Below are 26,421 nucleotides of genomic sequence, written 5' to 3' on the forward strand. Positions count from 1 at the left end.
GAGCCCTGCATACCTCTCAGTGTTCAGAGGAGCATCCTTCCAAAAATAAAAATCATGCTGGGGATGGTTGTGAATGCCTGTAGTCCAGTTACTCGGGGGAGAAGGGAGTGTTGAAAAAGGAAGATAACTTGGGCTCATGTGCTTGAGACCAGCCTGAGCAACATAAGAAGACCCATACAAAAAAATTGTCATACAAAAGGGGTAGGAATGTAGCTCATTAAGAGAGCAAGCTCAAGGCCCCCGATTCAACCCATCACTGAAAAAATACATCAAATGAAGAAGGAGGCCTAGTGAAACTGTCATCCCTCCTTTCTTTTCTGTAAGAATATTGTTGGCCAACATTTTCCTTAGCATCTCCTCTATCTACCCCTTAGTCTCTGTCCAGCAATAACTTGAACCTAGAACAAATATGCTCTGATCTTGCTGTTTCTCTCCCTTCCCTGCCTCCTCTCTAGATAATTTATTTTTTTATTTTTTTGGTACCGGGGATCGAACTCAGGACCTTGTGCTTGCGAGGCAGGCGCCGGAACCACTGAGCTAAATCCCCAGCCCGTGTAGATAATTTATTATTGATTCATTTAACAAACATTTATGGAGAGCCTACAATCATGCCACACTTTGTTGTAGCTGATTAGAATACAGAAGTGAACAAGACTTACAAAGTTCCTCTTCTTATAGTATTTATGTACCAGTGGGAGAGAAAAACAGCAAATAAGTTCAAGTAAATAAACAATTTCAAACAACAGTAAGTGCTACAACAGAAGTCTCACTACAGGAGCTCTGGTTCACCAAGACAGCTCCCAGCTCTTCTGTTCAATGAAGACTCAATACGCCCCATTGAAGAAATGGTAATAGCACAGAACAGGACAGCAGTAGGCCTGGAACGAGGATTCTCATATCAATACAGGGACAGTAGCTTTCCTTCAACATGTAGTATCCCGGGCCGGGGATTTAGCTCAGTGGTTTTGCTGCCTACTGCGCAAGCGCAAGGACCCGAGTTCAATCCCCGGTACCAAAAAAATAAAAAGCAATCTAACATGTAGTTTCCCTAGAGGGGTGGAGATTATTGAAAAATAAAACGACAGATATGTTATGATCATAATTTTGTGTGTGACTTGTTTTCCCCCCTAAATTTATCTTAACTATGCTGAAGGAACTTGTAGAAATATCTGAAGAGAAAAACAGTATAAAAATATAGGGTGAGACAGAAAAGAATGTTGTTAGTCTGAGGGTTTTACCTAAATGCCCAGTAGAGCTGGCAGTGGTGCGGAGAGGACCCTCTTTCCACTGCACTGAGAGCTGCATGATTATGGGAGAAGGAACAAGTGTGGTAATTCGAGCAGAGGGAGGAGGTTAATATTTGTGACTGTCCATTCTTCTTTTAGACACATGGGAGAAATGCATTTCTTTATTCCATTTGGAAAAGTAATTGAGAATAAAGTGATTTGGATAAAGTAATTGAGAATTACTTTAGTCAATGAATTGTGAATGGAATGGACAATGGAAGTAGGGGGCTCCCTAGAACAGAAGAGCAGTGGGCAATCCTCCATCTTCTTCCCTTGATGTGAGGGCTGGTGATTTCTGAATGTTGGTGCCTCTTGTCAGTGAGGGTGACACAAGGTAGGACTCTGCCTTTGCAAAATAAATGACTGCTGTTTTAAGCCATTGCCATTTTGAGTTTGTTCCTGGAACACAGCCTCATCATCACTAAAATGGGAAGCAATAGGCCTCAACTGTGATGGAAGGAAGGATATCACTGTGAGGGCAATGGGTCCCAGCTTCACATCCAGCAGGAGCATAGCATCATAGCACAGAGAATAGCAGAAAGAAAGTCACTGATAATGAAGGCGACTTTAGAACTTCATGGGTCAACGTGTACATGGTAAGGCCTTTAAGGCAAAGAACATTTATGCTGGGGAGAACAGTGGTGACTTCTGTTCCAGCGACAGTTAGGAACTAAGGATTAGCCACACTTATTTCACTGTGCTCCTCAAATGGTTTGAAGAAATAGGTATCAGAGGGTTCCAAAAATTGATCTAAATCATTTTTGTTTCCTACTAAAGTTGTTTTATATGTCTTTATAGGAATATGAGCTTTATTATTTAAAATAGGTTTCTAAAATACTAAATACTTACTACCAATATACTTAAACATTTTTTTGCTTTGGTAATTTTGCTGAGTTCTCATTCTGTTATATCGACATAACAGTCTACCCAGCCTGAATTTACAGAATTTCATTCCTTGAATGGCACTATTATTATCCCTCATCCAATGTGCACACATTTTAATAGTGTGCACAGTGGAGGACAAGAATATTCTGTCCATGACCCAAGGCTTATAAAAATAAAATGGATGAAAAGAATCAAATAACAAAGGAATACCTAATGTAGACATACTACCAAAAAAAACAACAAAAAAAATCTTCTAGGTTTCTTAAATTGCAGGGTCCATGTTATTAGTTCGGGGGGTTCTCCAACAGCAAATATCTTGTACATAGGTATAGGAAAATAAATGATTTCATCATGGGTTTGCATTTAAAACCAAATATATTCAATAATGTCAGTAAGGCTCATTTAGGCTTTATTATATAATTGATAATTGCGTGCAGATCCTACCTGCCACAAATATAGCAGAAATAAATCCATTTTCTATTTATTATATACAATATGAGACTCAAATTTTGTAAGAATTAGCACCAATATGCACTTTTAAAAGACATACAATATTTTCACCTAACTCTTAAAGCAGAAAATGATAATTGAAGACTAAAGTGCAATGGGGTGAGAAAGTGTACACTTAATTCTACTTCAGAGAAATAACCCAAATTAACAGACTCACTTAATTTCTGATACTCTATCTCAAAATTTCTGGCTTTGAACTGGAACTTTTCATACTTTTTCTATCACACTTCAATACAGTAAACATACTGAAAGCTTTTCAAGCACTTTAGCATAATGATTTTGATGAAATCGCAAACAAGACATATTGTGAATTCAAATGAAATAGATGCCATCAAAATATAGCTTAAGGAGCAGTGGGACTATAAATTGGCTTAGGGTCAGTTTCAAGAACATTACTTGTGGCAGGACAAGCCTGTGGAAACTGATAAACATTAAAGACCATCCCTCCCCTCAAAATGCCATTATTCTCTAACTCATTCTTTATGTTAATGAGGAATACTACATATAAGTTGGGGAAACAGCTTTCGAAAATGCATCTTGGCAAAAAATATCTCCACATTCCCCAAATCCTAGGGAATAGGATAGCTTATCAACAACTGGAGTACAACATAGAGAAATGAGACCCAAACTAAAACTCCCATTTCCCCAAGCAACAGTCATATGACTCCTGCTGGGTTAGAGTAATAAAAATAATTTTCATGATTTGGGGGACTTTCCAGGCCCACATGAATGGTGGTGTTGTGTATTTAGAATGCTGCTACTTTCAGATACAAAAGCACAGAGGAGATTTAACATTGCTTGTTCATTCTAGATCCTCCACATTTGTTTAACTATGAAAATTCTTTGTAAAACCAAAGTATTCTCCCTGTTGCTGACCTGCTTCAGAGCTTTCTATTGCTCATTACTTTAGAGCTCACGGAACCCAAGAAGTACATTTTACATGCTCCAGTTCAATTGCAGCCAGTATAAAGATTTTTTTCCCCCAGACATACAAGAAGCCTCCATAGGAACAGAACTGAGAGGGTCACTGAAGATTTTTTTTTCTTATTCGAATATTTACTTTGCAAATCCACCAATCTCTGTTACAAATGAAGCATTACATGAAATCCTGAGAGAGAGAAGGGTATGTGTGATAAAACACAAGGGCTGTCTCAGGAACACTTGAGAACAAGTTAAGAAGTTAAATTTACTATATTTGCTTTCTTGCATTTTGACACTAGTGAACAGGAAGTAGACACCCTGGCAGACAGGCCACCTTGACTGTACTGACAACTTTGATGACAAGCTTTGTAAAAACAGTTCTACCTTGTACATTTACGCAGTCCTCACTTTGCTGCTTTTGAAATAAAACAAAACCAACCCAAACAAAAATGCCCCAGGCAACAGTGCTGGCCACAGAACTGGTGCCAGCAATCCAGGCAGGACGATGCAAGCAAAGGAATGTCATCTTTTCAATATGGAACAAGGAACAACACTCTAATGGGGCAGGCCTGCCAGAACCCCAGCTTTTCCTTTTCACCCCAGACAATGCAAGCATTGTACAGGCAGGAGATACACACAGATTATTATTCCTCTCTAGATTTTTCCCGTGAGCTCTATGGTGCACAGGACAAAATTTTTTCCAATTTTGTGTTTCTTATCCACATAACACATCTAGTCTTTTTTTCTGAAGTGGAAAAATACTGAACAATGAAAGACACAATTCAAAAAAGTGTAAGAGAAATTCTGAGCCCAAAGACACAATTTTGTTAGGCTAAACTCAGTAACAAAGAAGCATCTAGAAGGATGTGAGATTTTTCATGACATGACTGTTGTGTTGTGGTAGTACAATTTGTGTGAAGGACACATTTGTCATAACATAAGGACAGAAAGAAAATAACTAGTTCATCTGGTGCTTTGTGGAAAGAACAGCAAGCTGTTTCTAAGGCTAGCAGAAGAACTGGCTTTCTAGGTCCCATGACAGAAATGACAGTTTTCAACTTTACTCTCCAAAAGGATTTCCTGGGATCATTTTGTCTATATGTGATTTTTGCTTGGTGGCTTTAGATTGGAATCTAACCCTTGATAAAGGTTTAACTCTAAGGCTTTCATAGTCTCTAAAAAATGGCAAAGTAGAATATACTAGGAATATGGAGATACTTACAATGAGAGAATTTGATGAGTTTCAGGCAAAAAGTAAGCACCGAAATATAACCAAGTTTTTTGCGGTAACTATTTCAGTAACAAAATCAGATGAGAAATCAAGGTCACAGATGGTAAAACTTTGTCTTATTAGCTATTAATTTCTCATCTATGAAATGAAAGTAGAAAATAACTTATTCCACCTATCTAATATGATGAGAATTTTTAAAACCAACCAACCTATGGCAGAAACTGTTAGCTCTCAAGCACATCTCATTATTTCTGTCCATAAGAGGTCCACACCTAGGTTCATGGCTAGACAGCATCTCCCAGTCCCCTTGCAGGTGTTTTGGTCATGTAAACAGTTATAGCCAATGATGTGTGGCATTCCAGGGCCAACTTTTAAGAAGCAGATAAGCTCCCTCCTCCAGGCTCTCTTACCCATGACAGTAACTAGATGATACTAAGGAAAGAGCTGATGCTAAGCTATCACAATGGATGGGGCCTGAGTTTCATGTCACCGTATGGAAGAAAGAAGGCTTCTAACCAGGAACATGTGCCTTAAACTGTTTCATAAGAAAGAAATTCTCTGGAGTATATATTTTTTTTTTCAGCTAAGCCTACCCAAATTTTATTCTATACGTGACAGTGCTATAGAAATACTATAGAAATGTAAGATATTTTCATTGACTCTGTGGTTTTTATACTGGTGACAGATGGGAGCAGAGGCAACTGTGGAGACTGCGAAGACCAAGGACTTACAGCTCTGCCCTGATGAAAAGGTGCCAGGGACTAATTAAACAGGAAGACCTTCCCAGATGATTGCATTTCCTATTATCTCTTTACAAATCCACTTAGGAGAAAGGAAAATGGAATGGAAAACTCTATTTACCGCCCTAGTAAAAGGGTCAGAAAGAAAAGGAACATTTTTCTTCCCCAAATGACTAAATTATTGTCTATAAAAATATAAATTTTGTTGAAACAAATGATTTTTAATCAGAATTTATATCACTCTCGGGAAAGCTCAACAATAAAGTTTCATTTCTGTAACAAAAATAATCTAAAAAGTTTATTTTTTTTTAGGTAGGTGCATTTTTAATATATGATTATTGTGCAGTTTTAGATGAAGTACTGAGTTTTGGTGATTTTTTTTAATTGACCAAAATCTTTACAAAGCAGACAGTAAAGACTTCATTGAAAAGCAAGGCATTTTCAGACTGATGGGTTAACTAGAATGTTGGGAATTCTTCCTCTACTAGATGACAAAGGCAAAAACATTCACTAAAACTGTAAATCTTTAGTTTGTTTTATATGACAAAAACACCAACTGAAAGTGATCTGGATATTTTCAAATAACAAACAAGTATACATTTAAACTAGCATTCCTGAACACTTAACTATTAAAACAATTATAAACCACTTAAAATCGCCAAATTAAATAAACTTTACCCAGCCAATATGAAAAAAAATACAATGTTGCAGACTAATTCAGAATTTACCCTTTAATTCCTGTTTATTCATATACTAGGAGGAGGAAAAAGATAGATTGCTTTGCTTTTTCAACCCAAAGTGAATTCTCAATTTAAAATAAAAAGCATTTTCTCTCTATAGGAACTACCACTAGAAGAGCTACTGTTATTCCAGCTGTCTTGATGTTCCTGGATAAGGAGGTAGATACTATATGTTGAGATTTTTCTATTATTTAAAACACTAAGAGTCCATAGTGCTCTTATTCTAGCTGTTGGTTCTTAAGGGTTTGTTTGAAGATTATCAAAGAGAACACATTTTTCACAGTGAAGAGTTAACTCTGAGTTGGAAGACAGAAATTATTAAGAAAATGTGCTGGATTTGGGCCACCAAAGGCCTTGTCCTGTTTATAAAATTTCACAAAAGTTTACATGAACATATCATTGCAAGCTTATATAATTAGGTATAATTCATTATCTAGTTGGATAAAATGCATGCAGTTATATTTTTGTATGTATCATATAATTATATTTGATTTATTACACTTATTTTATAACTATATTACTATATAATTAAATGTAATTTATGATTTAAAAATATTCATTGAGGCCCTACTATGTGTCACTAACACTGTGCTACTCATTTTTAATCAAGTTGTGAAAAGAAGAAACAGTCACAGCCCACATGGAGTTTACAATCTGTTGGAGGCTGATATTAAACAAACAATTTGAAAACAACTTAATTTCAATTACGATAAATGCTAGAAAGGTGTTATAATTTAAATCTAAAATGTCCCTAAAGTCTCATGTTGAGGGTTGGAGCTATTGAGGGTGATTGAATTTTGGAGATGTATTATTCATCAATGGATTAATCCACTCATGAGTTCAGAGTGCTGTTAGGAGATGGGGTCTAGTTGAAGTCACTGTGTATTATGGCTTATATCTAGATGTACCCCCAAACCTTCATGCTGTCATAGGTGGAACTTGTTGGAGGTGGCTGGATCTAGAGGATGTGATGCTGGGATTAAGTATGTGATGTTGGGATTGATTCATGGTGTGATGCTAGAATTAAGGGCGCCCCACCCTGGGTGTGAGTGCTACTCACTCTAGGGGAAGGTAGCCTGGATAGGATATAAGGGACAGAAATAGGGCTGTTGGTGTTGCTGCTTGTCACTTGCTGCTTCTTCACTACTCTGTTGCTTTGCTGCCTTGTGCCCACTGTGAACTATTTCTCTCTACCACGCCATCCTGCCTTGGAGCCAGCCAACTATGAACTAAAACCTTTACAAACTATGAGCTACAATAAACCTTTTCTCACTTAATTTGGGGTACTGGGTATTTTGCCTTAGCAATGAGAAAAATAATTAAGACACTGGAGATGGGTCTTTGAAGGATGTCTCTGTGTCTCTCTCTAGCTCTTCTTGCTCTCTTCTCTACTCCGAGCCACCATCAGGTGAGCAGCTTTTTTCTGCCAGGCTCCTCAAGTAAGATGTTTCTGACTGGGAGCTAACTGACTATGAACTGAACCCTCTGAAACCTGAGCCAAAATAAACCTTTTCTCCTTTAAATTGTGTATGTCAGGTATTTTGTACCAGCAATGGGAAAGCTGATACATACACACAAAAAAGGTTAATAATAACAAAAAAAAATAGAGAAAGGGACCTACCCTGGGGTTCCAGAAAAAGACTTCTTTGAGATGACAATGGGTCCTTTTGAATGTCTTTAGTGTATCTCCCTACTGGGATATATAGGGTTATACAAATTAATATTAACAGAGGGGACTTCCCATCCTGTCACATAATTTTTTCATAGGCTATTTCTCTTACCTTCTACCTCTGCCTTCAATTTTTGCCTTCTCCTCACTTCCTCATCTAGAAAATGCTTACACAGTAAGAAAATTATCTTCTCTACAAAACACTTCCCAAATATGTCAAAGCAACCCCAAGGTTCCTTCTCAGTGTCCACCAACTTCACAGCCTGGGTCATACGTTATTGCTTGTTTCTTGCTCATTCATTTATTCTTTCATCCATTCCATCAGCAAGTGTTTACTATGAATCTATTCTTGATAGGCACTGTTTTTTGTACTTTTTGTCACTGAGACATAACACTGGGAGCAAAATACCCCAAAACTTTAAATTTCTATATCTTAGAGCCTGCCTCACAGAAGGTACTTAATATATATCTGATAAATGTGAGACTAAATCCATTCTCCATTGATGGCCAACTTGAGGATTTATGGGGGACCTCCTCAGTGTGATTCAAGTACTATAATAATGAAGATAAGGGCAGACTTCATAATCAAGTTTAACATACAGACATTGCCCTGCTTTTGTTATTGTCTCTAACAAAGTTATATTCTTGAGGCACAATGCTGTATCAAACTCCTAAACAGAAGCAGCTATCAGGGTGAGGAAAGCTAAAACTATTCTCAAATAGAACATAATGTTCATGTGCTTATTACCATGCCAATTAAAAATACAGTATTAAATGGCTTTGGTCAAACAAAATCCCTAAGCACATTTATAGCATTTAATAGAAGTTTTAAAATTAAGTGCAAACATTCATCTGCCTGATTGCAAAACTTTTTGTAACTAACATTCTACTTGCTGTCTGCCAGGAAAACCCAGCCCAGAAGCTGTACACTACCATGGAGATGAGGGCAGTGCTCTCTTCAGAGGACAGGAAAACAAAGGCAGATGAGAAAATGAACAGAATTAGCCCGAGGGACCAAGGAGGTTAGTGGAGTTTGAATCCTTCAAGGCTGCTTTAAATAGATGGCTACCAATAAGACCTTCAGCAAGCATTTTTCTCTGTTCCCTCCTGCAGAAGATGTACCACTGTGGTGCTGGGGCCTTGCCTGGGGCTTCTGCAGCATGGGTTAATCGTGGCTCTCCAAGGCTGGCTTACAGATGGAAAGTTTCCACTAATCAATGGCAAAGTGAAGAAAATGGAACAAAGCATCATTTGGTAGTGAGTGTACCTGTATGTGGGTCCTGCCGGCTAACTATATTTTCTAGGGAAAGAATGTCTTGTAAGCTCTTTTTTATTGGAAAAAATATAATTTATTTTATGAAATGATCAATACGATAGGGTATTTTAAGAATGCCCTACCTATTTTGTCTTTTAATTTAATGTCTCATGAAATCCTCAGTCTTGACAACAACATACTATGGCTTCCTACTTTCTGTTTTAGTGCAACTAAAGCAGTGAGGTGTTTTATAACAGGTACAGATTTCAATCCCAGCTCTAGCACAGACTAGTCATGTGCCCTTGACCAAGTTCCTTACCCTTTCTGAACCTCGGCTTCTTACTTTATAAAATGTGGGACTGAAAGCCTACCCTGTAGAGCTGCTATTGGAATTAAATGAGCTATGGCTGTAAGATGCCCACTACCTGGGGTACAGAAAATATTCAACAAGTGCAGTTTTCTTCTTCCCCCTACTCCATGGCCTTGGCCTGGAAACACAGAGGACTATAATGCCACATAAGCCATTCCTAACAAGAAATCAGTGTAACTACTGGCTGCTCTGTTTGCATTCATTTGGCATAGGGCTGGGATCCCACTTGGGGGTTTGTATTCACTTTACAGATATGCTAAGGCCTCCAAAAAAATCAATGGTCATAATCAGGAGAGGCAGGAATAGCCCAAAATTCTAAGTGTGACCTAAAATGCTTCCTTCTGTTATCTACCTAGCTGCTTCCTTCTTGGCTATAAGATCCCATTTGACTCCTATCAAATTAAGTATCCTTCAATTATTCTTTATCAGACAACTTTATTTTCTTCCAACTTTGTATTACCATCTGTCCTTTGTGTGAAACAGAAAGTTCCACCAGGAACTTTATGTTGTTTATTGCTATATCTCTAGCACCAGGCATATGCCATGTAACCTGAACTAAAGAATAACTCAATGCCAAAGAGCTATCAAAAAATACTTTCCTGTGAACCTAGGGAACAACAGAAGACAGTTTATAAGCACATGACAGCTCTGGTAGGCTCACCTTTCTGCAAGATGGCTTTGCTACTTCTCCTTTTAGTAGGTAAGATAGGCAGTTTATTTTTCCATCTATTGAATCTAGGCTTATGTGTGTAATTGGATTGGTTAATAGGACATTAGCAAATGTGCTGCAAGCAGAAGGTGGAAATCATTAGTATGGTTGCCCTCTCTCTGATGGGAACATGTCTCCCACCATGTAGACAAGCCCAGGCAAGGACGATGGTGAGCAACAGCTTGGGAAGAAGATTCAGGCATCACATCAAGTGATGTGAGTGAGGCCATCTGATCACATCTATCCAAGTCCAGCTGGTGAAAGCAAGAAGACCTGTCCAGAATTGTAATGAGTAATAGATGTCCACTGTTAGAAGTCAATAAACATTTAGGTTATATGTTAAGCAGAAAAAGCTGATACAGCAGCTTAAAGGGTTCATTCTAAAAATTTTGTCAAAGCAGGATGCCAAGTGTTTCTAGAAGTAGCTGTCACAACAAGATTATTAATTTCTCTTACTTTGGATGATGAAGAAGCAGAAATTGAATATAAATGAGGGAATGATCACACGAGGAGAGTAGACTTGAAGCTATCTAGTCTTAGATCCATGACATATGGACATCAACTATTTTTTCAATGTGTTTATATGTATATGGCAGGGAGTGAAGCTATCACAAGTCTACAGCCTGTTAAAACCACCCGGCCTGCTAACTTTGGAATGAATGCTTAAAAACTGTGAGAAGGAATATATCACCATGCACTATGGCAAGGGTAAGGGAACTATGGCCTGAGGGTTAAATCTGGTGGAGTTCTTATTTTTATAAATAAAGTTTTGTGTAACACAGCCATACTCATTTTTTACATGTTATCCATGACTCCTTTCATGCTACCATAGCACAGGTTTTATGGCAGAGGACATATGACTCTTACAACCTAAAATAATTTACCATATGATTCTTTCCAGAAACAATTTACCAACCTCTGCTCTCCAGTAATCTGGGAGGTTTGGTTGGGTCTTAAACTGAGTCTTGAAGGAAAGAGGTAGTGTTTATTTTGGATCTAAGGAATGAGGAAATGCTGAAGAAACATTAGGAGATGAGTACTAAGATTAGAAATGATGTTACCTCACTTATCAGTTAGTGACAATACAAACAATAAGCATGTATACCACTAATGCCAGACATGATTCTACACAGAGTGATTTTAACATAGTGATTCAAATTATGCTCACAACAATATGAGGATATACATGGCATAATCTCCATTTTATCAGATGAGAAAAGAAAGAAAATTTTAAATGCTCGTTCAAGTTCATCAAGCTAGGAAGTAGCCTAGACAGGATTGAATTCCTAATATTCTCACTCTAGACTCTACATTCTTTGAAAACTTTTAAAAAAAGGAATTATAAAGTATGACTAAGGCCAAATATTGTGCATAAATTTTGGTTATGAGAGATGAGAAAGTTTCCTAAAGAAACATTATTTTATATCATTCTATGATTTTACATTTAATATTGTTTTATGATTTTATATTGCAAAACCATCTTGGCTGACACACCACATATTCACTTTATATACTCTTTGTGCCCTACAAAGAACTGCCATCAATGAACTGGAAATCCCCTAAATGGGACATCCCGAGGGTGTGTCTAGTGGTTAGGTTGCCATGGTGATGTTGTGTCAATACTGCAGCCACTGACCATCCCCAGAGGTGAACCACAACCCACCCGTTAAATTCTGATCATCTCATGTTGGTAGCAGTGGCTCAGACTGCCATCTGGTCCCTAGGAAGATGGAAGGTTCTCATTCCCAAATAATGGTCAATAAAGCTATCCTGGCTAGGACAGGCATTACTTCTCCAAGTTATATTCTAGGTTCTGTTTAGCAGTCTTACTTTGGAGCAGAGGCTGTTACCCCAGAGGACTGACCATGGATTTTCAGACAAAGGTTGAGCCAGCATCTATTTGACAACCAGGAACCGTTATGGATTTGCTGGTACCACAAAATGATATCATACATGTGGCCCATTGTAAACATTAAATTAAATATAAGTAGAATTCCTAAAGAGAAGTCCCTTCTCAATCCATGACCTTACTATCATAAAGGTGAGATTCCAAATAGGTACTCTCTAATAGAATCAACTTTTTACAGACTAACAGAGCATAAACTGATGCATATTTTTACAAAGTCATTGTAGCTATTTGTATCAAAAAAAATTTGCATAAAAAAATGTACAAAGCCATTGACTTAGAGAGTCCAGTTCAGCTAACTTATCCTAAGAAAACTATCTACAATAGACTTAAAGGCTATACTAAACATCCTAATTGTATAACAATAGAAATTAGATGAATAAATTATATTATATTAAGTAAAACTATTACTTACATTAATAAAAACTATGTAGCTATTTAAAAATTTTATTCATACAATATTATTACATTTAAAAATCATGTTAAGAGTTGAGTTTTAGCATGGGTTCTTTACTAAGGAACAAACCAGGATTGTTTTCATTTTCTATTTGTATATATTAAAATCCTCACTGTATTGGTAATTTAAAAAATAACTAATAAGGGCCGGGGATTTAGCTCAGTGGTTTTGCTGCCTGCTGCGCAAGCGCAAGGGCCCGAGTTCGATCCCCACTACAAAAAAAAAAGACAAACTAATAAAATTACATTTTATTTTTCAAAAGTTGTATTTCTTTTTACCTGTTGCCCTTTCCATGTTTTTTAGTTCTGTGAGTTTTTTCTATTTTTCCAGCAAATTAAGATGTGGACCAAGTTTTTGTCCACCACCAGGAGGAAAAGCAGTCTGTGTAGCCATAGGCCCACACACAACATACAAATGATCAAATTCAGCATCTGGCTGGAGAACTCATCTGACCTGGCTGGGTTATGTTCCATTAAAAAGACACACCATCCTATGACTCTAAACAGTTTTAACCAAGTTTATCAAAGTTTGTGCTGGTATGAGTCTTGTTTTTGTTGGGGTTTTTCCTAAAAAGAGTCAGAATCCAAAATTAAAACAAGAAGTCAGAGAATTAGCTGACTGCAGGCTGATTAGAACAGTTTGTACTGAACAGACAGTACAATATGTAAGGGCCTAGAATCTGCCACTACAAAAAAGGTGCTAATTTCTTTCCCAAAGAGATCATGGGAGCAGGTAAGCTGAATTATAACATACCGCATCCAGATTTCTGTAAATGAGACTACTTAAAAATTTTTACAAATAAAGGAATATCTTTTCAGTCAGCTTTCAAATGAACATCAGCCAATGATTTATGTATATGTTACACAACAAACAGACAAAATGAACTAGTATTCTACTGAAGCCTTCCCAAATTTCAGGAGAAATGTAACTACACTCAGCTAATGGTTACCATTAATAAAATAATAATTAAATCTATAAATATTTTACTTTTTAGCCAGTGCAAATTGGTTTCCCGTATAACTCTCCTAATTACCATGTCAAAAGTTACTGGAGGAAAAAGAATTGCTTTAAAATAACCCTCACAATCCCAGAGGAAGAGAAGTGTTCCTAAGTCTTCAATAAATTTCTCCAAACTAGCCTTACCTTATACCTACATTGTTAAGCATCCATTGCATGCCAGGCTGTACAAGGGGCTGGGCAATAGAGCTAGAGTCCCCACCCACTTGAGTTATAAGCCTTAGATGTGCACGGTCATAGACTAAATGTAAAAATGACCTGCATTTTCCTTCTCTTAAGTTAATTCCCTTGATAATATGACTGTAGAGCTCTTCCCACTAAGATTTCTTCCTAGACTAACCTTAAGACTTGCTTTGGCCAATATAACCTAACCATGGAAGTGAAAGACCCCTGCAAGGAAAACTATAGTACTTTGAAAAAGATCAAAGAGGACATCTGAAAATGGAAAGATATCCCCTGTTTAATGAAATTCCAATAAAAATACCAATAGCATTCCTCACAGAACTAGAGAAAACAATCCTAAAGTTCATATGGAACCAGAAGGGACTCAGAATAGCAAAAGCAAACCTGGGCAATAAGAATACAACAGGAGGTATCACAATCCTGGATTTCAAATTATATTCCAAAGCTACAGTGATAAAAATAGCATGTTCCTGGCATAAAAACAAACATGTAGATCAATGAAACAGAATAAAGATGCAGAAACAAGTCCAGGCACATTCCGCTATCTGATCTTTGACAAAGGAACCAAAAATACACAGGAAAGGAAAGATAGGTTCTTTAAAAAATGATGCTGAGAAAACTGGCTATCTACCTGCAGAAGAATGACTAGACCCATATCTCTCACTGTATACTAAACTAAAATGAAAATGGATCAAATATCCAAATGTTAAAACAGAAACAAAGTGCTAGAAGATAAAATAGGTAAAACTATTGAAGACATAGGTGTAGGCAAAGACTTTCTGAACAGAAACCCAAATGCACAAGAAATAACATCAAGAATCTATAAATGAGATCATATCAAATTAAAAAGCTTCTGCACAGCAAAGGAAACAACCAGCAGAATTAAGAGACAACTTACAGAATGGAAAAAAATTTTGACAGCTATTCACCAGACAGAGAACTAATATCTAGGAATATATAAAGAACTTGAAAAAAAATAGACCCCCCCCCAAATAAAAGACCCAATCAAAAAATAGGCAATTGAAATGAATAGACACTTCTCAGAAGAAGAACAATACCTCACAAATACATGAAAAAAGTGTTCGGCAACTTTTAACTCACTGATTTGCTAACATGTAGCAGACCAAAGACACACAGTAGAGCACAGGTAGGACCAGACAAACTATACAGATGAGTCTGGTCAAAACTAAAGACCCAGGGAACTGGAAGTTAAATAAAGGACTACTGTCTTAAACAATCAAACAATTCCTAGTCAATACATACAGAAAGTGCTAGTCCTGATAAAGCAAATACAAACATGCCATAAAGCACATGCTTATTCCGACCTGTTCAAAATTACATGTGAATCATACAATTCTGATGTACAAACAACAGGGCTGAAGAACCATCCAGAGAGAACTTAAAAGAAGTTATACATATCTAGGGAAGGGCTACCTCAAGACAGCCATAGTTCCTCTGAGAAATTTTTTATGGATGAGATGAATTTGCCTATGAGTCATTCTTTGGTGGGTTTTTTCCCCCTTTCTTAAAAAACACAAGAAGCTCTTTGACTCAATTAGGCCTGTTAGACTTGGTAACAATTGTCTAGCTTGATTCAAAGCAGCCATATCCTCTCTGACACATATTTAGCCTCCAGTACTCAGCTGGCAGAAACTTTAAATCCAACTTCCCTGAAATTATGACACACATACAGTAGCAAGTCCCCAGAGGCTGAAAATCAAACGCTAATTCAAAGGCCACACGGCTAAGGAAGCAGCCAGGAGATAAATCCCAATTTCAACCTTGGATTGTCTGCTAGTTGATTCGGTGAACTGTCAGTCATGTTTAAAAATAAAATAAAACTAGAAAGACACCAGATGGCATGTTCTAAAGAGAAACAGGATGATGTTTTTCAGGATTCTTTCAAAAGGTCCTTATTATCTAAAATGAACTGCGATGTGGGGGTATTTCAATGGTCCTAGAATCATTGGCTCCAATCAGTCACTTGTAGACCATGCAAAATTTTAAAGTAAAATAATATAAGGATTCTGTCCACCACTGGGGGTGATATGACAGATGTCAAAGCTGCCCACTTGTGGAGCTGGCTAGACGACCTCTTGTGAACACATGGACGATGAGCTACTGAGGCACAGCAGTGTGGTACTCACCTTACATCCCTCACAGGCACTGACCCCATAGTGGTATCCTGATGATTTGTCCTGGCACACGAAGCAGGGCTTGTACACTCGTGGGGGAGGCAGTGGAGACGGTGGGCTTGGCACGAGCTCCTCAGAGCTGGTGCTCTGTGTTTCAATCGCTGCAATGGAGATTGGGAAAGGGGAGAAAATGTATTTCAGTTCCTTTATTTTCCAATCATTGATTTCATATGCCTTTGCTCCAATTTCAGCAGTAACACTAGCAGGGATATGCCCATAGAAACAGTTGTCATTGTGAGCACAGCGGCGACAATATTGACATCCACATGGTGCTGTATGGTTTACAAAGCAATCTCACACATCTCACTAATTTGAAGTTCACCACAGCACAGTGAAGGTGATGCTTTTTATCACCAATTTACTCTTAAGAGAAAAACTCTGAGGGCAGTGACTTGTCCTATAAAGTTGATCTGCATGCAAGTTGAGGTTTTATATCTGTCACTGTCCACACTCTGTGGATTTCATGAGCCCAAGAAACCTACCTGCACTGTTTACAAGTGTGTTCCAGGACTAGAAGACGTCCTGACATACAGCAGGTAACCAGTAAATATTTGTTGAATTGATTCATGAACTTTTTCATATTCCTTCCTTATTTCAAGCACTAAGTGCTCCTGTAAGTAGTTAAGTGATAAAATTAGAAATCAAATAGCTCTCTTATACTCATTCACCTTCTTTAAAAAGCAATTAATTAGTCCTTTGGAACAGAATCAACTATAATTATAGTATTTTCATAATTCAGGAGAATCTTGGAATGAATTCGTTAGTACAGTGCAGGTCCTAGCAGATAAATCTGTGATGATCTTTACTGGTGAGATCCAAGGCTTTGTGATAAAGACATCAACCTGGACTGTATATTTCTTGCAGTAAACAGAAGGCCTGACTCTAGATATCATGGCAAGTGTGCTATGTCGCACAGCAGTGCCAAGGGTTGTACACAAGGTTTGGCTTCTGACATGTTACTGAAGTTTATCAGCTACAGCTACTGAGTTGTAAATTCAAAAAGCACCCCTCACACTGAACTAATCAGCTTCACTGAAAGGGAACGAGGAATAATGACATTAACAAGCAAACATTACTTGTTAAAATTACAAAACGGTGTTATCAGTCTTTGTTAAAATCCAAGATAACAAAAATCACCTACAATCCTTTCATTCAGAGAAACACACTGTGATCATCTCCGTATATGTCCTGCCAGGATTTTTTCTCTGGTTATAAATGTTTTTGTTTACAAAGGTGGAATTATACTGAGATCAGGATGCTGTCCAGTTAACAAAGTCATGGATTTATTTCCTTGTCAATAAGTATCCTGCCTGCAAAACATTCCATTGTGATGAACATTTGTGCGGCCAATCTCAGCACATCTCCAACTATTTCCTTAGTATAAATACTAAGAAGTGGAATTATTATTTGAAAAGCAATGTTATTTCAAAGATACTTTGTTAGTTTTTAATTCATGTTGATAAACTGGCTTCTGGAAAGGCTGTCAGGTTACACTCCTCTGTTCCCTATGTGCCCCCCAGATCTTTTGAATTGGTTTGATTTGTGTAGGTCAACAGTTCTGACAGAGCCATGCTGCTATCACTGTCACCAGTCCTACAGTGTATTCTTCACAGAGCAGGTGTGTGTGTGTGTGTGTGTGTAAAAGTGTGTTTTAATGTTCTATTCACTTGTATAGAGCAGCTAATCTGGCTTGTCTAGGAAAGTTGTAAATAGAATTTTGGTAGGGCTGGATTCAGCTGTCAGAACTATGCCCTGAATTTCAAAAGTGGGTGGTAATTTCCATAAATATGCCACTTCAAATACAGGCGCTGAAAAAAGTCCAGCATTTCATCCTCCCAAAGAGAGGAAACAGAATTGTAGGCAATTTAATACTCAAGAAATTTGGTGTAAAACAAACAAAAAGGCAGAAGCCTATGGGATGTCAAAAATCCCAGAATATTTTACAAAGGTTTGTAAAAATCGTTTTCTATGGATGAGAATCATTTGTAACAAATCAATGAATCCAGAAGGGAGATGTCATGAATGAAAATATTCTCTTATAATCAGAGGCTGAGGAATGAAAATATTCTGTTATAAGCAGAGGCTGAGGCAGGAGGATCACAAAAATTCAAGGCCAGCCTGGGCTACATAGGGAGTTCAAGGCCACCCTGTACTGTATAGCAGAGAGAAAGAGAAAGAAAGAAAGAAAGAGAAAGAGAGAGAGAGAGAGAGAGAGAGAGAGAGAGAGAGAGAGAGAAAACAAACCAGCCTGCCCTATGGTGAGTTCATCAGTAAAGCTATGGATTTCCTTCAGTCAGTCCAATAAATTCTCAGACTGTTAATGTCTTGATTGCTGATTTCACCAAGTGACTAACTTGTCCAGAGCTTATACTCTGGAAATGCATATGGAAAACGCATGGTACTTTTTTTTTATCCTTGACAAGTTTGGTCGAATTAAACCAACAATTAGGACATAATACAGCGGTTTCCAAATGTGGCTGCACATTAGAACCACTTGGGGAACTTTTTAGGCCTACTGCTCAATGTCTGAGAATGGGAGCCAAGAATTCTGCTTCTAAAAAATATTCCCAGGTCAATCCAAACTGAAGAAGCTTGTCAACCACTGATATGAGGACAGAGAGAAGGACAGACCTTATTCAGCTCAGGAGAAGTCCAGGAAGACTTCAAGAGGAAGTGTTGCGGCTGTGCTCCGAAGAATGAGTTGGTTCTTTCTATTGTGTTTTGTGATTGGAATCCTATAAATTCTATCAGTGAATGCAGCACACCCAGAAACAGAAAAAAATTTACATAGGACAAGAAATAGTGACCTACAGAACAATTTTCCCACTGGTGGGAAAGAATTAAATATTTAGCCACATATATTTAGGTGCAGTTTCACTCTGCAACTTGGTAAATGAACCTTTATAATGTTGAGAACAACAGAAGACCAAAAAAATACAAAGAAAGGAAAATTTCCGTGGTACAGTCAGATCACCAAGGCTGGCCTTAGGCAAACATGCCAAGACAAGTTCTAGAATTACAATCAGGCTATAGGATTAAGATCAAAGATCTGTACTTCAATGCAATCTCTTGCCTCTTAGGTAATATTGCAAAAAAAATTTTCGGTCAAGTTTATTAGAGCTCCTCTTCCCTGCTGTCCTCTCCTACCCCAATAGAGAGTGGGAAACAAGGTGGGGGAGGCACCCTGTGGCTCCCCTTTCAATGAGCATTTTTGTTATTTAAGGTAGATACAGAGCGCTTGGCCATTGATCTGTTCACTGTCATCCTGCTAAATCAATAATCTATTAGTCCCTTTAAATTAGAGTTAGATTCATCAAATGCCCTTGAGAGGCCTCAAACATTTTGTTCCCTATTCCAGGCAAGCACAATCAGTCTATGGAATGATAAAATTTTTGCTAGCAAACTCTGCCGGCTCAGCAGACAATGTGTTCTGTATTAGCGCATTCAGCGATCTCAGGCAGGCCAAAAAAGCGGTTTTTAGACTTCCCAGGGGGAGAAAAGGCTTGTGTCATTCAATAAAACAACTGCACCCCAGCCATCCTGATGCGATTTCAGTTTGGGGAAACAGTCTTTAAGGAATAATTGGGATCTACTTTTTGCTTCCTGTTTTTATTTATTTCCTTGCTTACTTATTGACTTTTGTTTACCACCCCCCCCCCCCAACAAGCAGCAGCCTCCAACGTGGCATCTAAACTGCTACCAGATGGGCTGCCCTGCTTTGTCAGGGAACAGCCAAGGCAAAGGGACTTCTGTTTCTCAGCTGAGATGGCTGTGTGGCTCTGTGAGTCCCTGACCGGAGCAGAGTCAGCAGTGGAGATGCTGAGAGGGCTCCTCTATACTGCACAGGCCCGGGAGACTCAGGGAGACGCAGCCCAGAGGAAACCTGGGACGAAACAAAACTGCACCGGCAGAAGCTTCCAGCCCATGTTTTAAACCTCTCCTCTCCCACAACTTTCAGTGACTGCCACTGAGGAAAACATGGATACAATAATCTTTCTTGCAGAATTAGTCATGAGAATTGCTCCCCTTTAAATCAGTGCTCCTCAAAGTGTGGTCAAGACTAGTCTCAGAATTCTTACTAGGAGAGATGGGCATTGGCTTTACATTAGTGATTTTCAGACTATCAAAGGCGAGAGGTCATTTCATAATTTTTTTTCCCCTCACCACCTCACAGATTGATGAAATCCAATAAAAATGAAACTCAAGAAAAAAAAGAATTAGGGGAAACCAAAGATGTCCAAAGGTCAAGTTTCAACTTTTTAAAAGTAGATTTGACAAAATTATCAGATTGCTATAGAAGTTTCCAAACACTTGCTCTCCATTTCTGTACTTCATCTGTAGATGGGCAACAGGCAGTTCAGGAACCTGTACCATTCATGGACCAAACCTTGAAAAGCTCTGCTGTGAAAGGACTTAACACCCAGAGGTTGTTTGCAGACAAAACAAAAACAAAGCCCAACCAAATCTGCACAGATTGGGACCTTAGAAAAGCAGAACAGCAGCCTTCCTAGGGATGCAGCTTTGGTAAACTCTGCCACAACTCAGGGGTTGATTTCCTTCCCAAAGAAAAGAAAAAACTCACCAAATTAGCATTGATAAGAAAACTTGGCACCTAAGAACTCAACTCACCTGAGAAAACACTGTATAAATGGCCTTGTTGTTATAACACACCTGAGTGTCATTTAAATACACAGAGAAATTTCCAACAATAGCTCCCCTTCACAATTCCTTACATGTTTGGGATTTTTGTAAAGGTTAGATTAAGTAGTAGATAAGATTTTTAGGAGAGTTCAGTATATATATTTTTTTCTTTGTAAGAGCTAATTTACAGCTGACTAACCCATGTTGACAGATTGCAGGATTTTTTGTTGGGCCTGATTAGAGGCAGGCAGGCAGGCAGACAGGCATTGTGCATTATGAAAGTCTGCCTTTTTACTAGAACCTTCCATGATTAAAACAGCATTTTAATGCACTCTCCAGCAGCTGAGCCTTAAAAGAAAAAGGAGTTGTAAAGCAAAAGGCATTTCCTGCATGGCCCCAGGGGAATTCTGAGCCTGGAGCTCTGGGATCCCAGTGGGCGGGAGTAATTTTAGCTAATTAATGGAGAATGGCAAAGTGTTGGGTTTAGCCAAAACGTTCAGTTGGGCTTCATTTTTGTTGGCACCAAAGCGAACAGGTCTGGGCTCTCGCCACCCCCCTTTTTTCTGTGGACTCACTGCAGGACTGCAAAGCCCACAGCTCATATACATTAGGGAGAAAGTCAAAGGAAGCGCCAAAGTTCAACTAAAGTACAAGTAATTAGAACCAGATTCTCCACTGCTACTTGTGTGTGCGCATGCGTGCAAGAGTGTGCGTGTAGACATTTTATTAAAATGACATTTACATGCCTCCGAACGTTCAAGGAAGGGGAGGGAGACTCGCTCATTTAATTTTTATGTCACCTCTTCGAAAGGGGCTCTGCTTTGAATCATCTTTCAGCAGGTTTGTCTTCACACACATGGGCTTTGTAAATCTGTGAACGCATTCTGAAATTAGGGAATTGCCATGCAAGAAAAGCTTTGCTTTGAAACAGTCCTGCCTCTGTGGCTGGCTTTGTTATTATTAAGCACCTCCAAGATTAGTCCCGGGTTTGGGGCAGGCAAGAAAGGGAGGGAGCCAGCAAGAGTGAAGAAAAACATCACTGTGGGGCTCTTGGCAGTCTTGACTCCGTAACCTGGCCGTGACCCTGAAGAAGTGTTTGTTTGCCCAGGTCACCACGATTCCTGGCCGAGGGCTGGAGCTGGGTTATGAGAATCCCTGCTATTCTGACCACACATGTAACAGGTGCTGAACACAGGCAGGGGACGAAAGGAGGGGCTGGAAGGAAGACTTTGATTTTGGAGTCTTTAAAGAAAGCCTTGCTTTTCAAAGTGTGGTCTTGGACCAAGAGAGTCAGCATCTTCTGGGAAATTGTTAAAATGCAGAATCTCAGCCCCACCCCAGAAATGCCGAATCAGAACAGGCATCTTAACAAAATCCCCTCTTAACAAAATTCCTATACACATTGATGTCTGAGACAGTCTAACGTGAAAATGTCTTTTCATTGCCTAACCACCTTATAATCCCAAACATTTTGCTGAGTTGATTTGGCATGGGAACTCCTTCAGCTTCCCTTTGCACAGGTCCTCACTAAATATGTACTCCACCTTGTTAAGTGCTTTCTACATTAAGGTCTTCAGGCTGTGTTTATGTTCACCATAAACCAGAAGCTTCCTTCTCTCCCACGGAATTTTGGCAGTGGCTTTGTCTTGGCAGTGTGTTCAAAGCTGCACAGGAAGAGCCTGAACTAGTAGTAAGTACTATTTACTGAGTGCTTACTATGCGTCATAGGTTCAGCTAAGTGCTTAATGCAGATTAACTCATTTGCTCCTCCTCAAAACCCGGGACAAGAGGGAACAGCAACTCCATCCACCCTTTGGAAGAAGGAAATTCAAAAACACAAATGGCCCATATATATATATATATATATATTACTATTATTTCACTAAGACTTAAGCTTTTTAACTTTAATTTTCTATCCACCCCCACGTTTTTTCATTCGTAAAGACTGAACCCAGGGCCTTCACACACTGAGCAATATTCCCAGGATCCCTGGCCCTTTATTTTGACACAAGGTCTTGCTAAGTTGCTAAATTGCCCAGGCCGAGCCTTCCAGAGTTCCGGGACTACAGGCATGTGCCACCATGCCTGACTTTTTTTTTTTTGAGACAGGGTCTTGGTCTGTTCTTCAGGCTGACCTTGAACTCACTGTGTAGCCCAGGTTGGCCTTAAACTACTGCCTTTGCCTCCCAAGTGCTGGGATTGCAGGCATGTGCCACCATGCCCAGTTTCTCTTTTTTTTTTTTTTGGTACCGGGGATCGAACTCAGGTCCTTGCACTTGCAAGGCAGGCTTCTCATTTATTTTTTAGGCCAGAAAGGTCACCATATTTGGTCTGCTTAGGACTATTTGCTCGTTTGAGAACTGTAGAACTGTATGACTCTCTATTAATCTATGGTTATGATTTTTCCAAACACTGATTTGATTCAAGGTAGTGGTTAAATTTGATAAGATAGTTTGGACCTCAGAAAGGGAGTGAAGCTCAGGGCCCACTCATCAGTCTGGTTTGTGGCTACACCTGCCTGCCACAGGTACTCTTCTCAACACTGATGCTCAGCATGAGAAGTGCTGTCATATTTTCACAATGGACCATGATACATTCAGCACCTACATTTAATTTTCATAATATTTGTTCTTGCTTCAAGAAGCATATTTGAAAATCATCTCATAGGGTGTCTTGTGTGATGTTTTATATCACTGTTTTCTAGGACATAGTAAGATAGCTTATGACAGGGTTGAAATAAATTCTCTCTTAAAATCACTTAACAGGACAACACATCTAACTGCTTATTAATGATCTGAACTGTGAGGCATCAGAAAGGGAACTGCATTAAGGGAACAAATGGGGGAATAGGTCTCAGGAGTCATGTGTAGATGAAGCTAATTGCACCAGAATTTAAGGTCCCCCCATGAAGAATTTATCTCAATACCTAATGATTTAGTTCCATAACCCACTTCTAACCAAGATTCCCATAATTTTCAAAAAGCAATATGGTACTAATAAATGACATTATTCTATCTGTTCAAATTTCCTGCATTTGGAAAGTGGATTAAGAGCAGTAAAACCTGTATCACTGCAAATACACATTCTTTATATACTGTAAATATATTTGAAAATGAGGCTGTTATCAGCCTTATAGAAAAGTAATGGAGAGATTATTCCACTTAGAAATATTTAAGGAAGGCAACAAGAAAATTATGCTTTATCAGATGCCTTGACCCATCTCTGAGTTCTAAGAAAGTTCAAGTACAACTGATTTCACCAGAATTTAGCCAAACCCCTCTTTCTCAAAACCAAATACATAATGCCAAAAAAATTTAAAAAGTAATCCTCTGATTTGTTTGATAAATTTGCTGCAAAGAGGCTTTTCTGTTTTGTTGTTTATAGGTGTACACCACATCAACAGGCTACAATAATTGTGGAACTAATTTAATCCTCACACAGTGAGTTGATAATCTTCTTTGGTTCCTACAAGGAAAGAAAACACCATGAACTGGAAAAAGCTTTCTGTGGAAGTGATGGGAAGTTTGTGGACTTTGCTGCCAGGTGAATCTGGATTTAATCCCTGTTCTGCTGCATATGGATTTAATGGCTACAGAGTTTTCTTTACTTCGTTGAGCCCTAGTGTTTCCTGCCTATTCAGGTAACACTAAAATTGTTAGCAAGGAGGAGACAATGATTGCTACTTTCCCTGCATAAAATAAGTGCTCAATAAATGATACTAACCATCCTTTCTCCCCTCTTCTCTGCTCCTTCCCCTCAAAAACAATTTCATCTTCCCTCATCTAGGGAAGGGTTTCTTAGCTAGGACCAACTCTGCCCCTTAGGGATGCTTACTTTGTACTACCTGGAGAAATTTCTGCGTGTCACAAGTAAAGGCTGCTACTGTCATGAAGTAGGTAGAGGCCAGGATGCTACAAAACATCTCACAATAAACAAACAGTGCCAAATTACAAACAGTGCTGAAGCTGAAAAACCCTCATCTAGGGTAAGGATACCAGCCTTCCTGATCGAGGGAGACTGAGACAAAGGTTAGGGGCCATCAGAAAACAATCTCCCGCAGAAGCTCTGGGGAAGCAGAACCTGCACAATCCCAGAGGACAGAAGGCAGAGATGCAGTTCCTGGTTCTGCCTCTTTGGAGCAGTCACTTAACTTTCCTGATCCTCCAGCTTCTAACCTGGAAGCTAGATGCCAAGCATGGTATATCACACTGCAGGGTTTACACTTTGCAAATTATAAAAAAAAAAAAAATTTAAGACATAAAAAAGAATAACACTTTAGTATTAGAGTATTGGGGGAGAATGGGTAAGTCCCTATCTTAACAATATGACAAATATTATCACCATAGAAAAGGACAGATGTCTACAGTTTAGTCCAATAATAACATCACACCCAACAGTCACAGGTAATACTTAAGCATCTGTTATGGGCTCATTACCTCCCATTCCACTCTCAGAATTTTACATATAGTCATTACTTTGATTCCCACAGTGACCCTATGAAACAACTATTTTTGAGTATGTATTCCTCTTTTACAGGCAAGAAACCACAGACACAGGGTGACTAGGGAACCTACTTGAGGCTACATCATTAGTAAATGATGAGCTTGGATTTGAACTTAACTGTTCTTAGATTCCAGAGTGCAGAGAGGACAATGGCATCTGTCTCACAAGTGCCCAGAGCTTTCACAAGCAGCTGTTCTGGGCGGCAAGCTTCAGAACATAGAGAATTATGTCCAAGTCAGACAGACAGGCACATAATTACACCAACATGAGGACTAAAAGGAAAACTGAAACACTCAAAAGAAAGACATTAAGGAGACAGAAATAGTGCCCCCCTTTTTTTCCAGTCAGGGCAATAAAGCAGGAAAGTCCCCCAGAAGCAAACACAGGAATTAGAAGGCACATACAACACACCCACTCATCCCTCCTACATCTTCCCTGTCAAGAAACCAGCCCCCAGCAGGGACAGGGCATCGGCTTAGACCTAGGTCCAAAGGCCTCTGGCACTGCTCCAAGGGCGTGGGGCTGAGCACTGTGAGGAGCACTAAGGCCAATGGAGCCTGCACAACTGCCAGGCTCTGTGTGGACTGAAGTGTCCTCACTTACCTCAAGGCCACATGTACGGCCTTAGCCAAAGTTCATTCAGCACAAGAAGGAAAACGATATCCAGAAGTTTAAAACTGTGTTCTCTGTCATTGTCAACATTAGAAGCTGGGATGGTGGCACATACCTATAATCCCAGCACTCTGAGAGGCTGAGGCTGAAGGACTGCAAATTTGAGCCCAGCCTGGGCCCCTTACTGACTTAGCAAGAATCTGTCTCAAAATAAAAAGTTTTAAAATGACTGAAGGTGTAGTTCAGTGTGAAGGCTCTGAGTTCATTCCCTAGTACCACTCATACAAATACACACACAGAGAAAAGAAAAAAGACAAGAAAAGCCCCAAATAAGGGCGGAATTATTTTCTTCCCAAGAGGAATGGAGTGGGAAGAGTGTCTAGAAATAGAAAAATGGTGAACATTTCCACTTTGCTTTCTAGATGACTAATATAAAAACAGTTTTTGCTGGACCTCGGGATAATAGGGTAGGATAATAGAAAGGATGTACTAGCTGATCTTTCATTTAAAAGATTCTCAAGTTTCCATGGAGTTGTTTAATCCCATGTCACTGTCAATCTGCTGTGACACTGCCGGTTAATTTTTTTGTTT

The 26,421-nt window shown here is 38.9% G+C and overlaps 1 protein-coding gene and 1 long non-coding RNA gene across 6 annotated transcripts in view; one reads left to right on the forward strand and one right to left on the reverse strand.

The window, feature by feature from the left end:
* Rarb (retinoic acid receptor beta) overlaps nt 1-26,421 on the reverse strand; it is a 784,358-nt gene that overhangs the window by 119,048 nt on the left and 638,889 nt on the right. For all 5 annotated transcript variants that reach the window (XM_087181442.1, XM_087181443.1, XM_021238713.2 and 2 more), the window contains one exon: nt 16,027-16,175. In XM_087181442.1, the coding sequence (XP_087037568.1) occupies nt 16,027-16,175 (149 nt within the window). The remainder of the gene's footprint in view (nt 1-16,026; nt 16,176-26,421) is intronic.
* Nucleotides 8,848-25,856, forward strand: LOC110344494 (uncharacterized). Its single transcript, XR_002387091.2, has 3 exons — nt 8,848-9,004; nt 9,096-9,239; nt 24,100-25,856. It is a non-coding gene; the product is annotated as an uncharacterized LOC110344494 (long non-coding RNA).

This window comes from Heterocephalus glaber, unplaced genomic scaffold (assembly GCF_053883595.1).
Source record: "Heterocephalus glaber isolate CG9 unplaced genomic scaffold, H.glaber_assembly_v1.0 deba00001472, whole genome shotgun sequence".
Lineage (NCBI taxonomy): Eukaryota > Metazoa > Chordata > Mammalia > Rodentia > Bathyergidae > Heterocephalus > Heterocephalus glaber.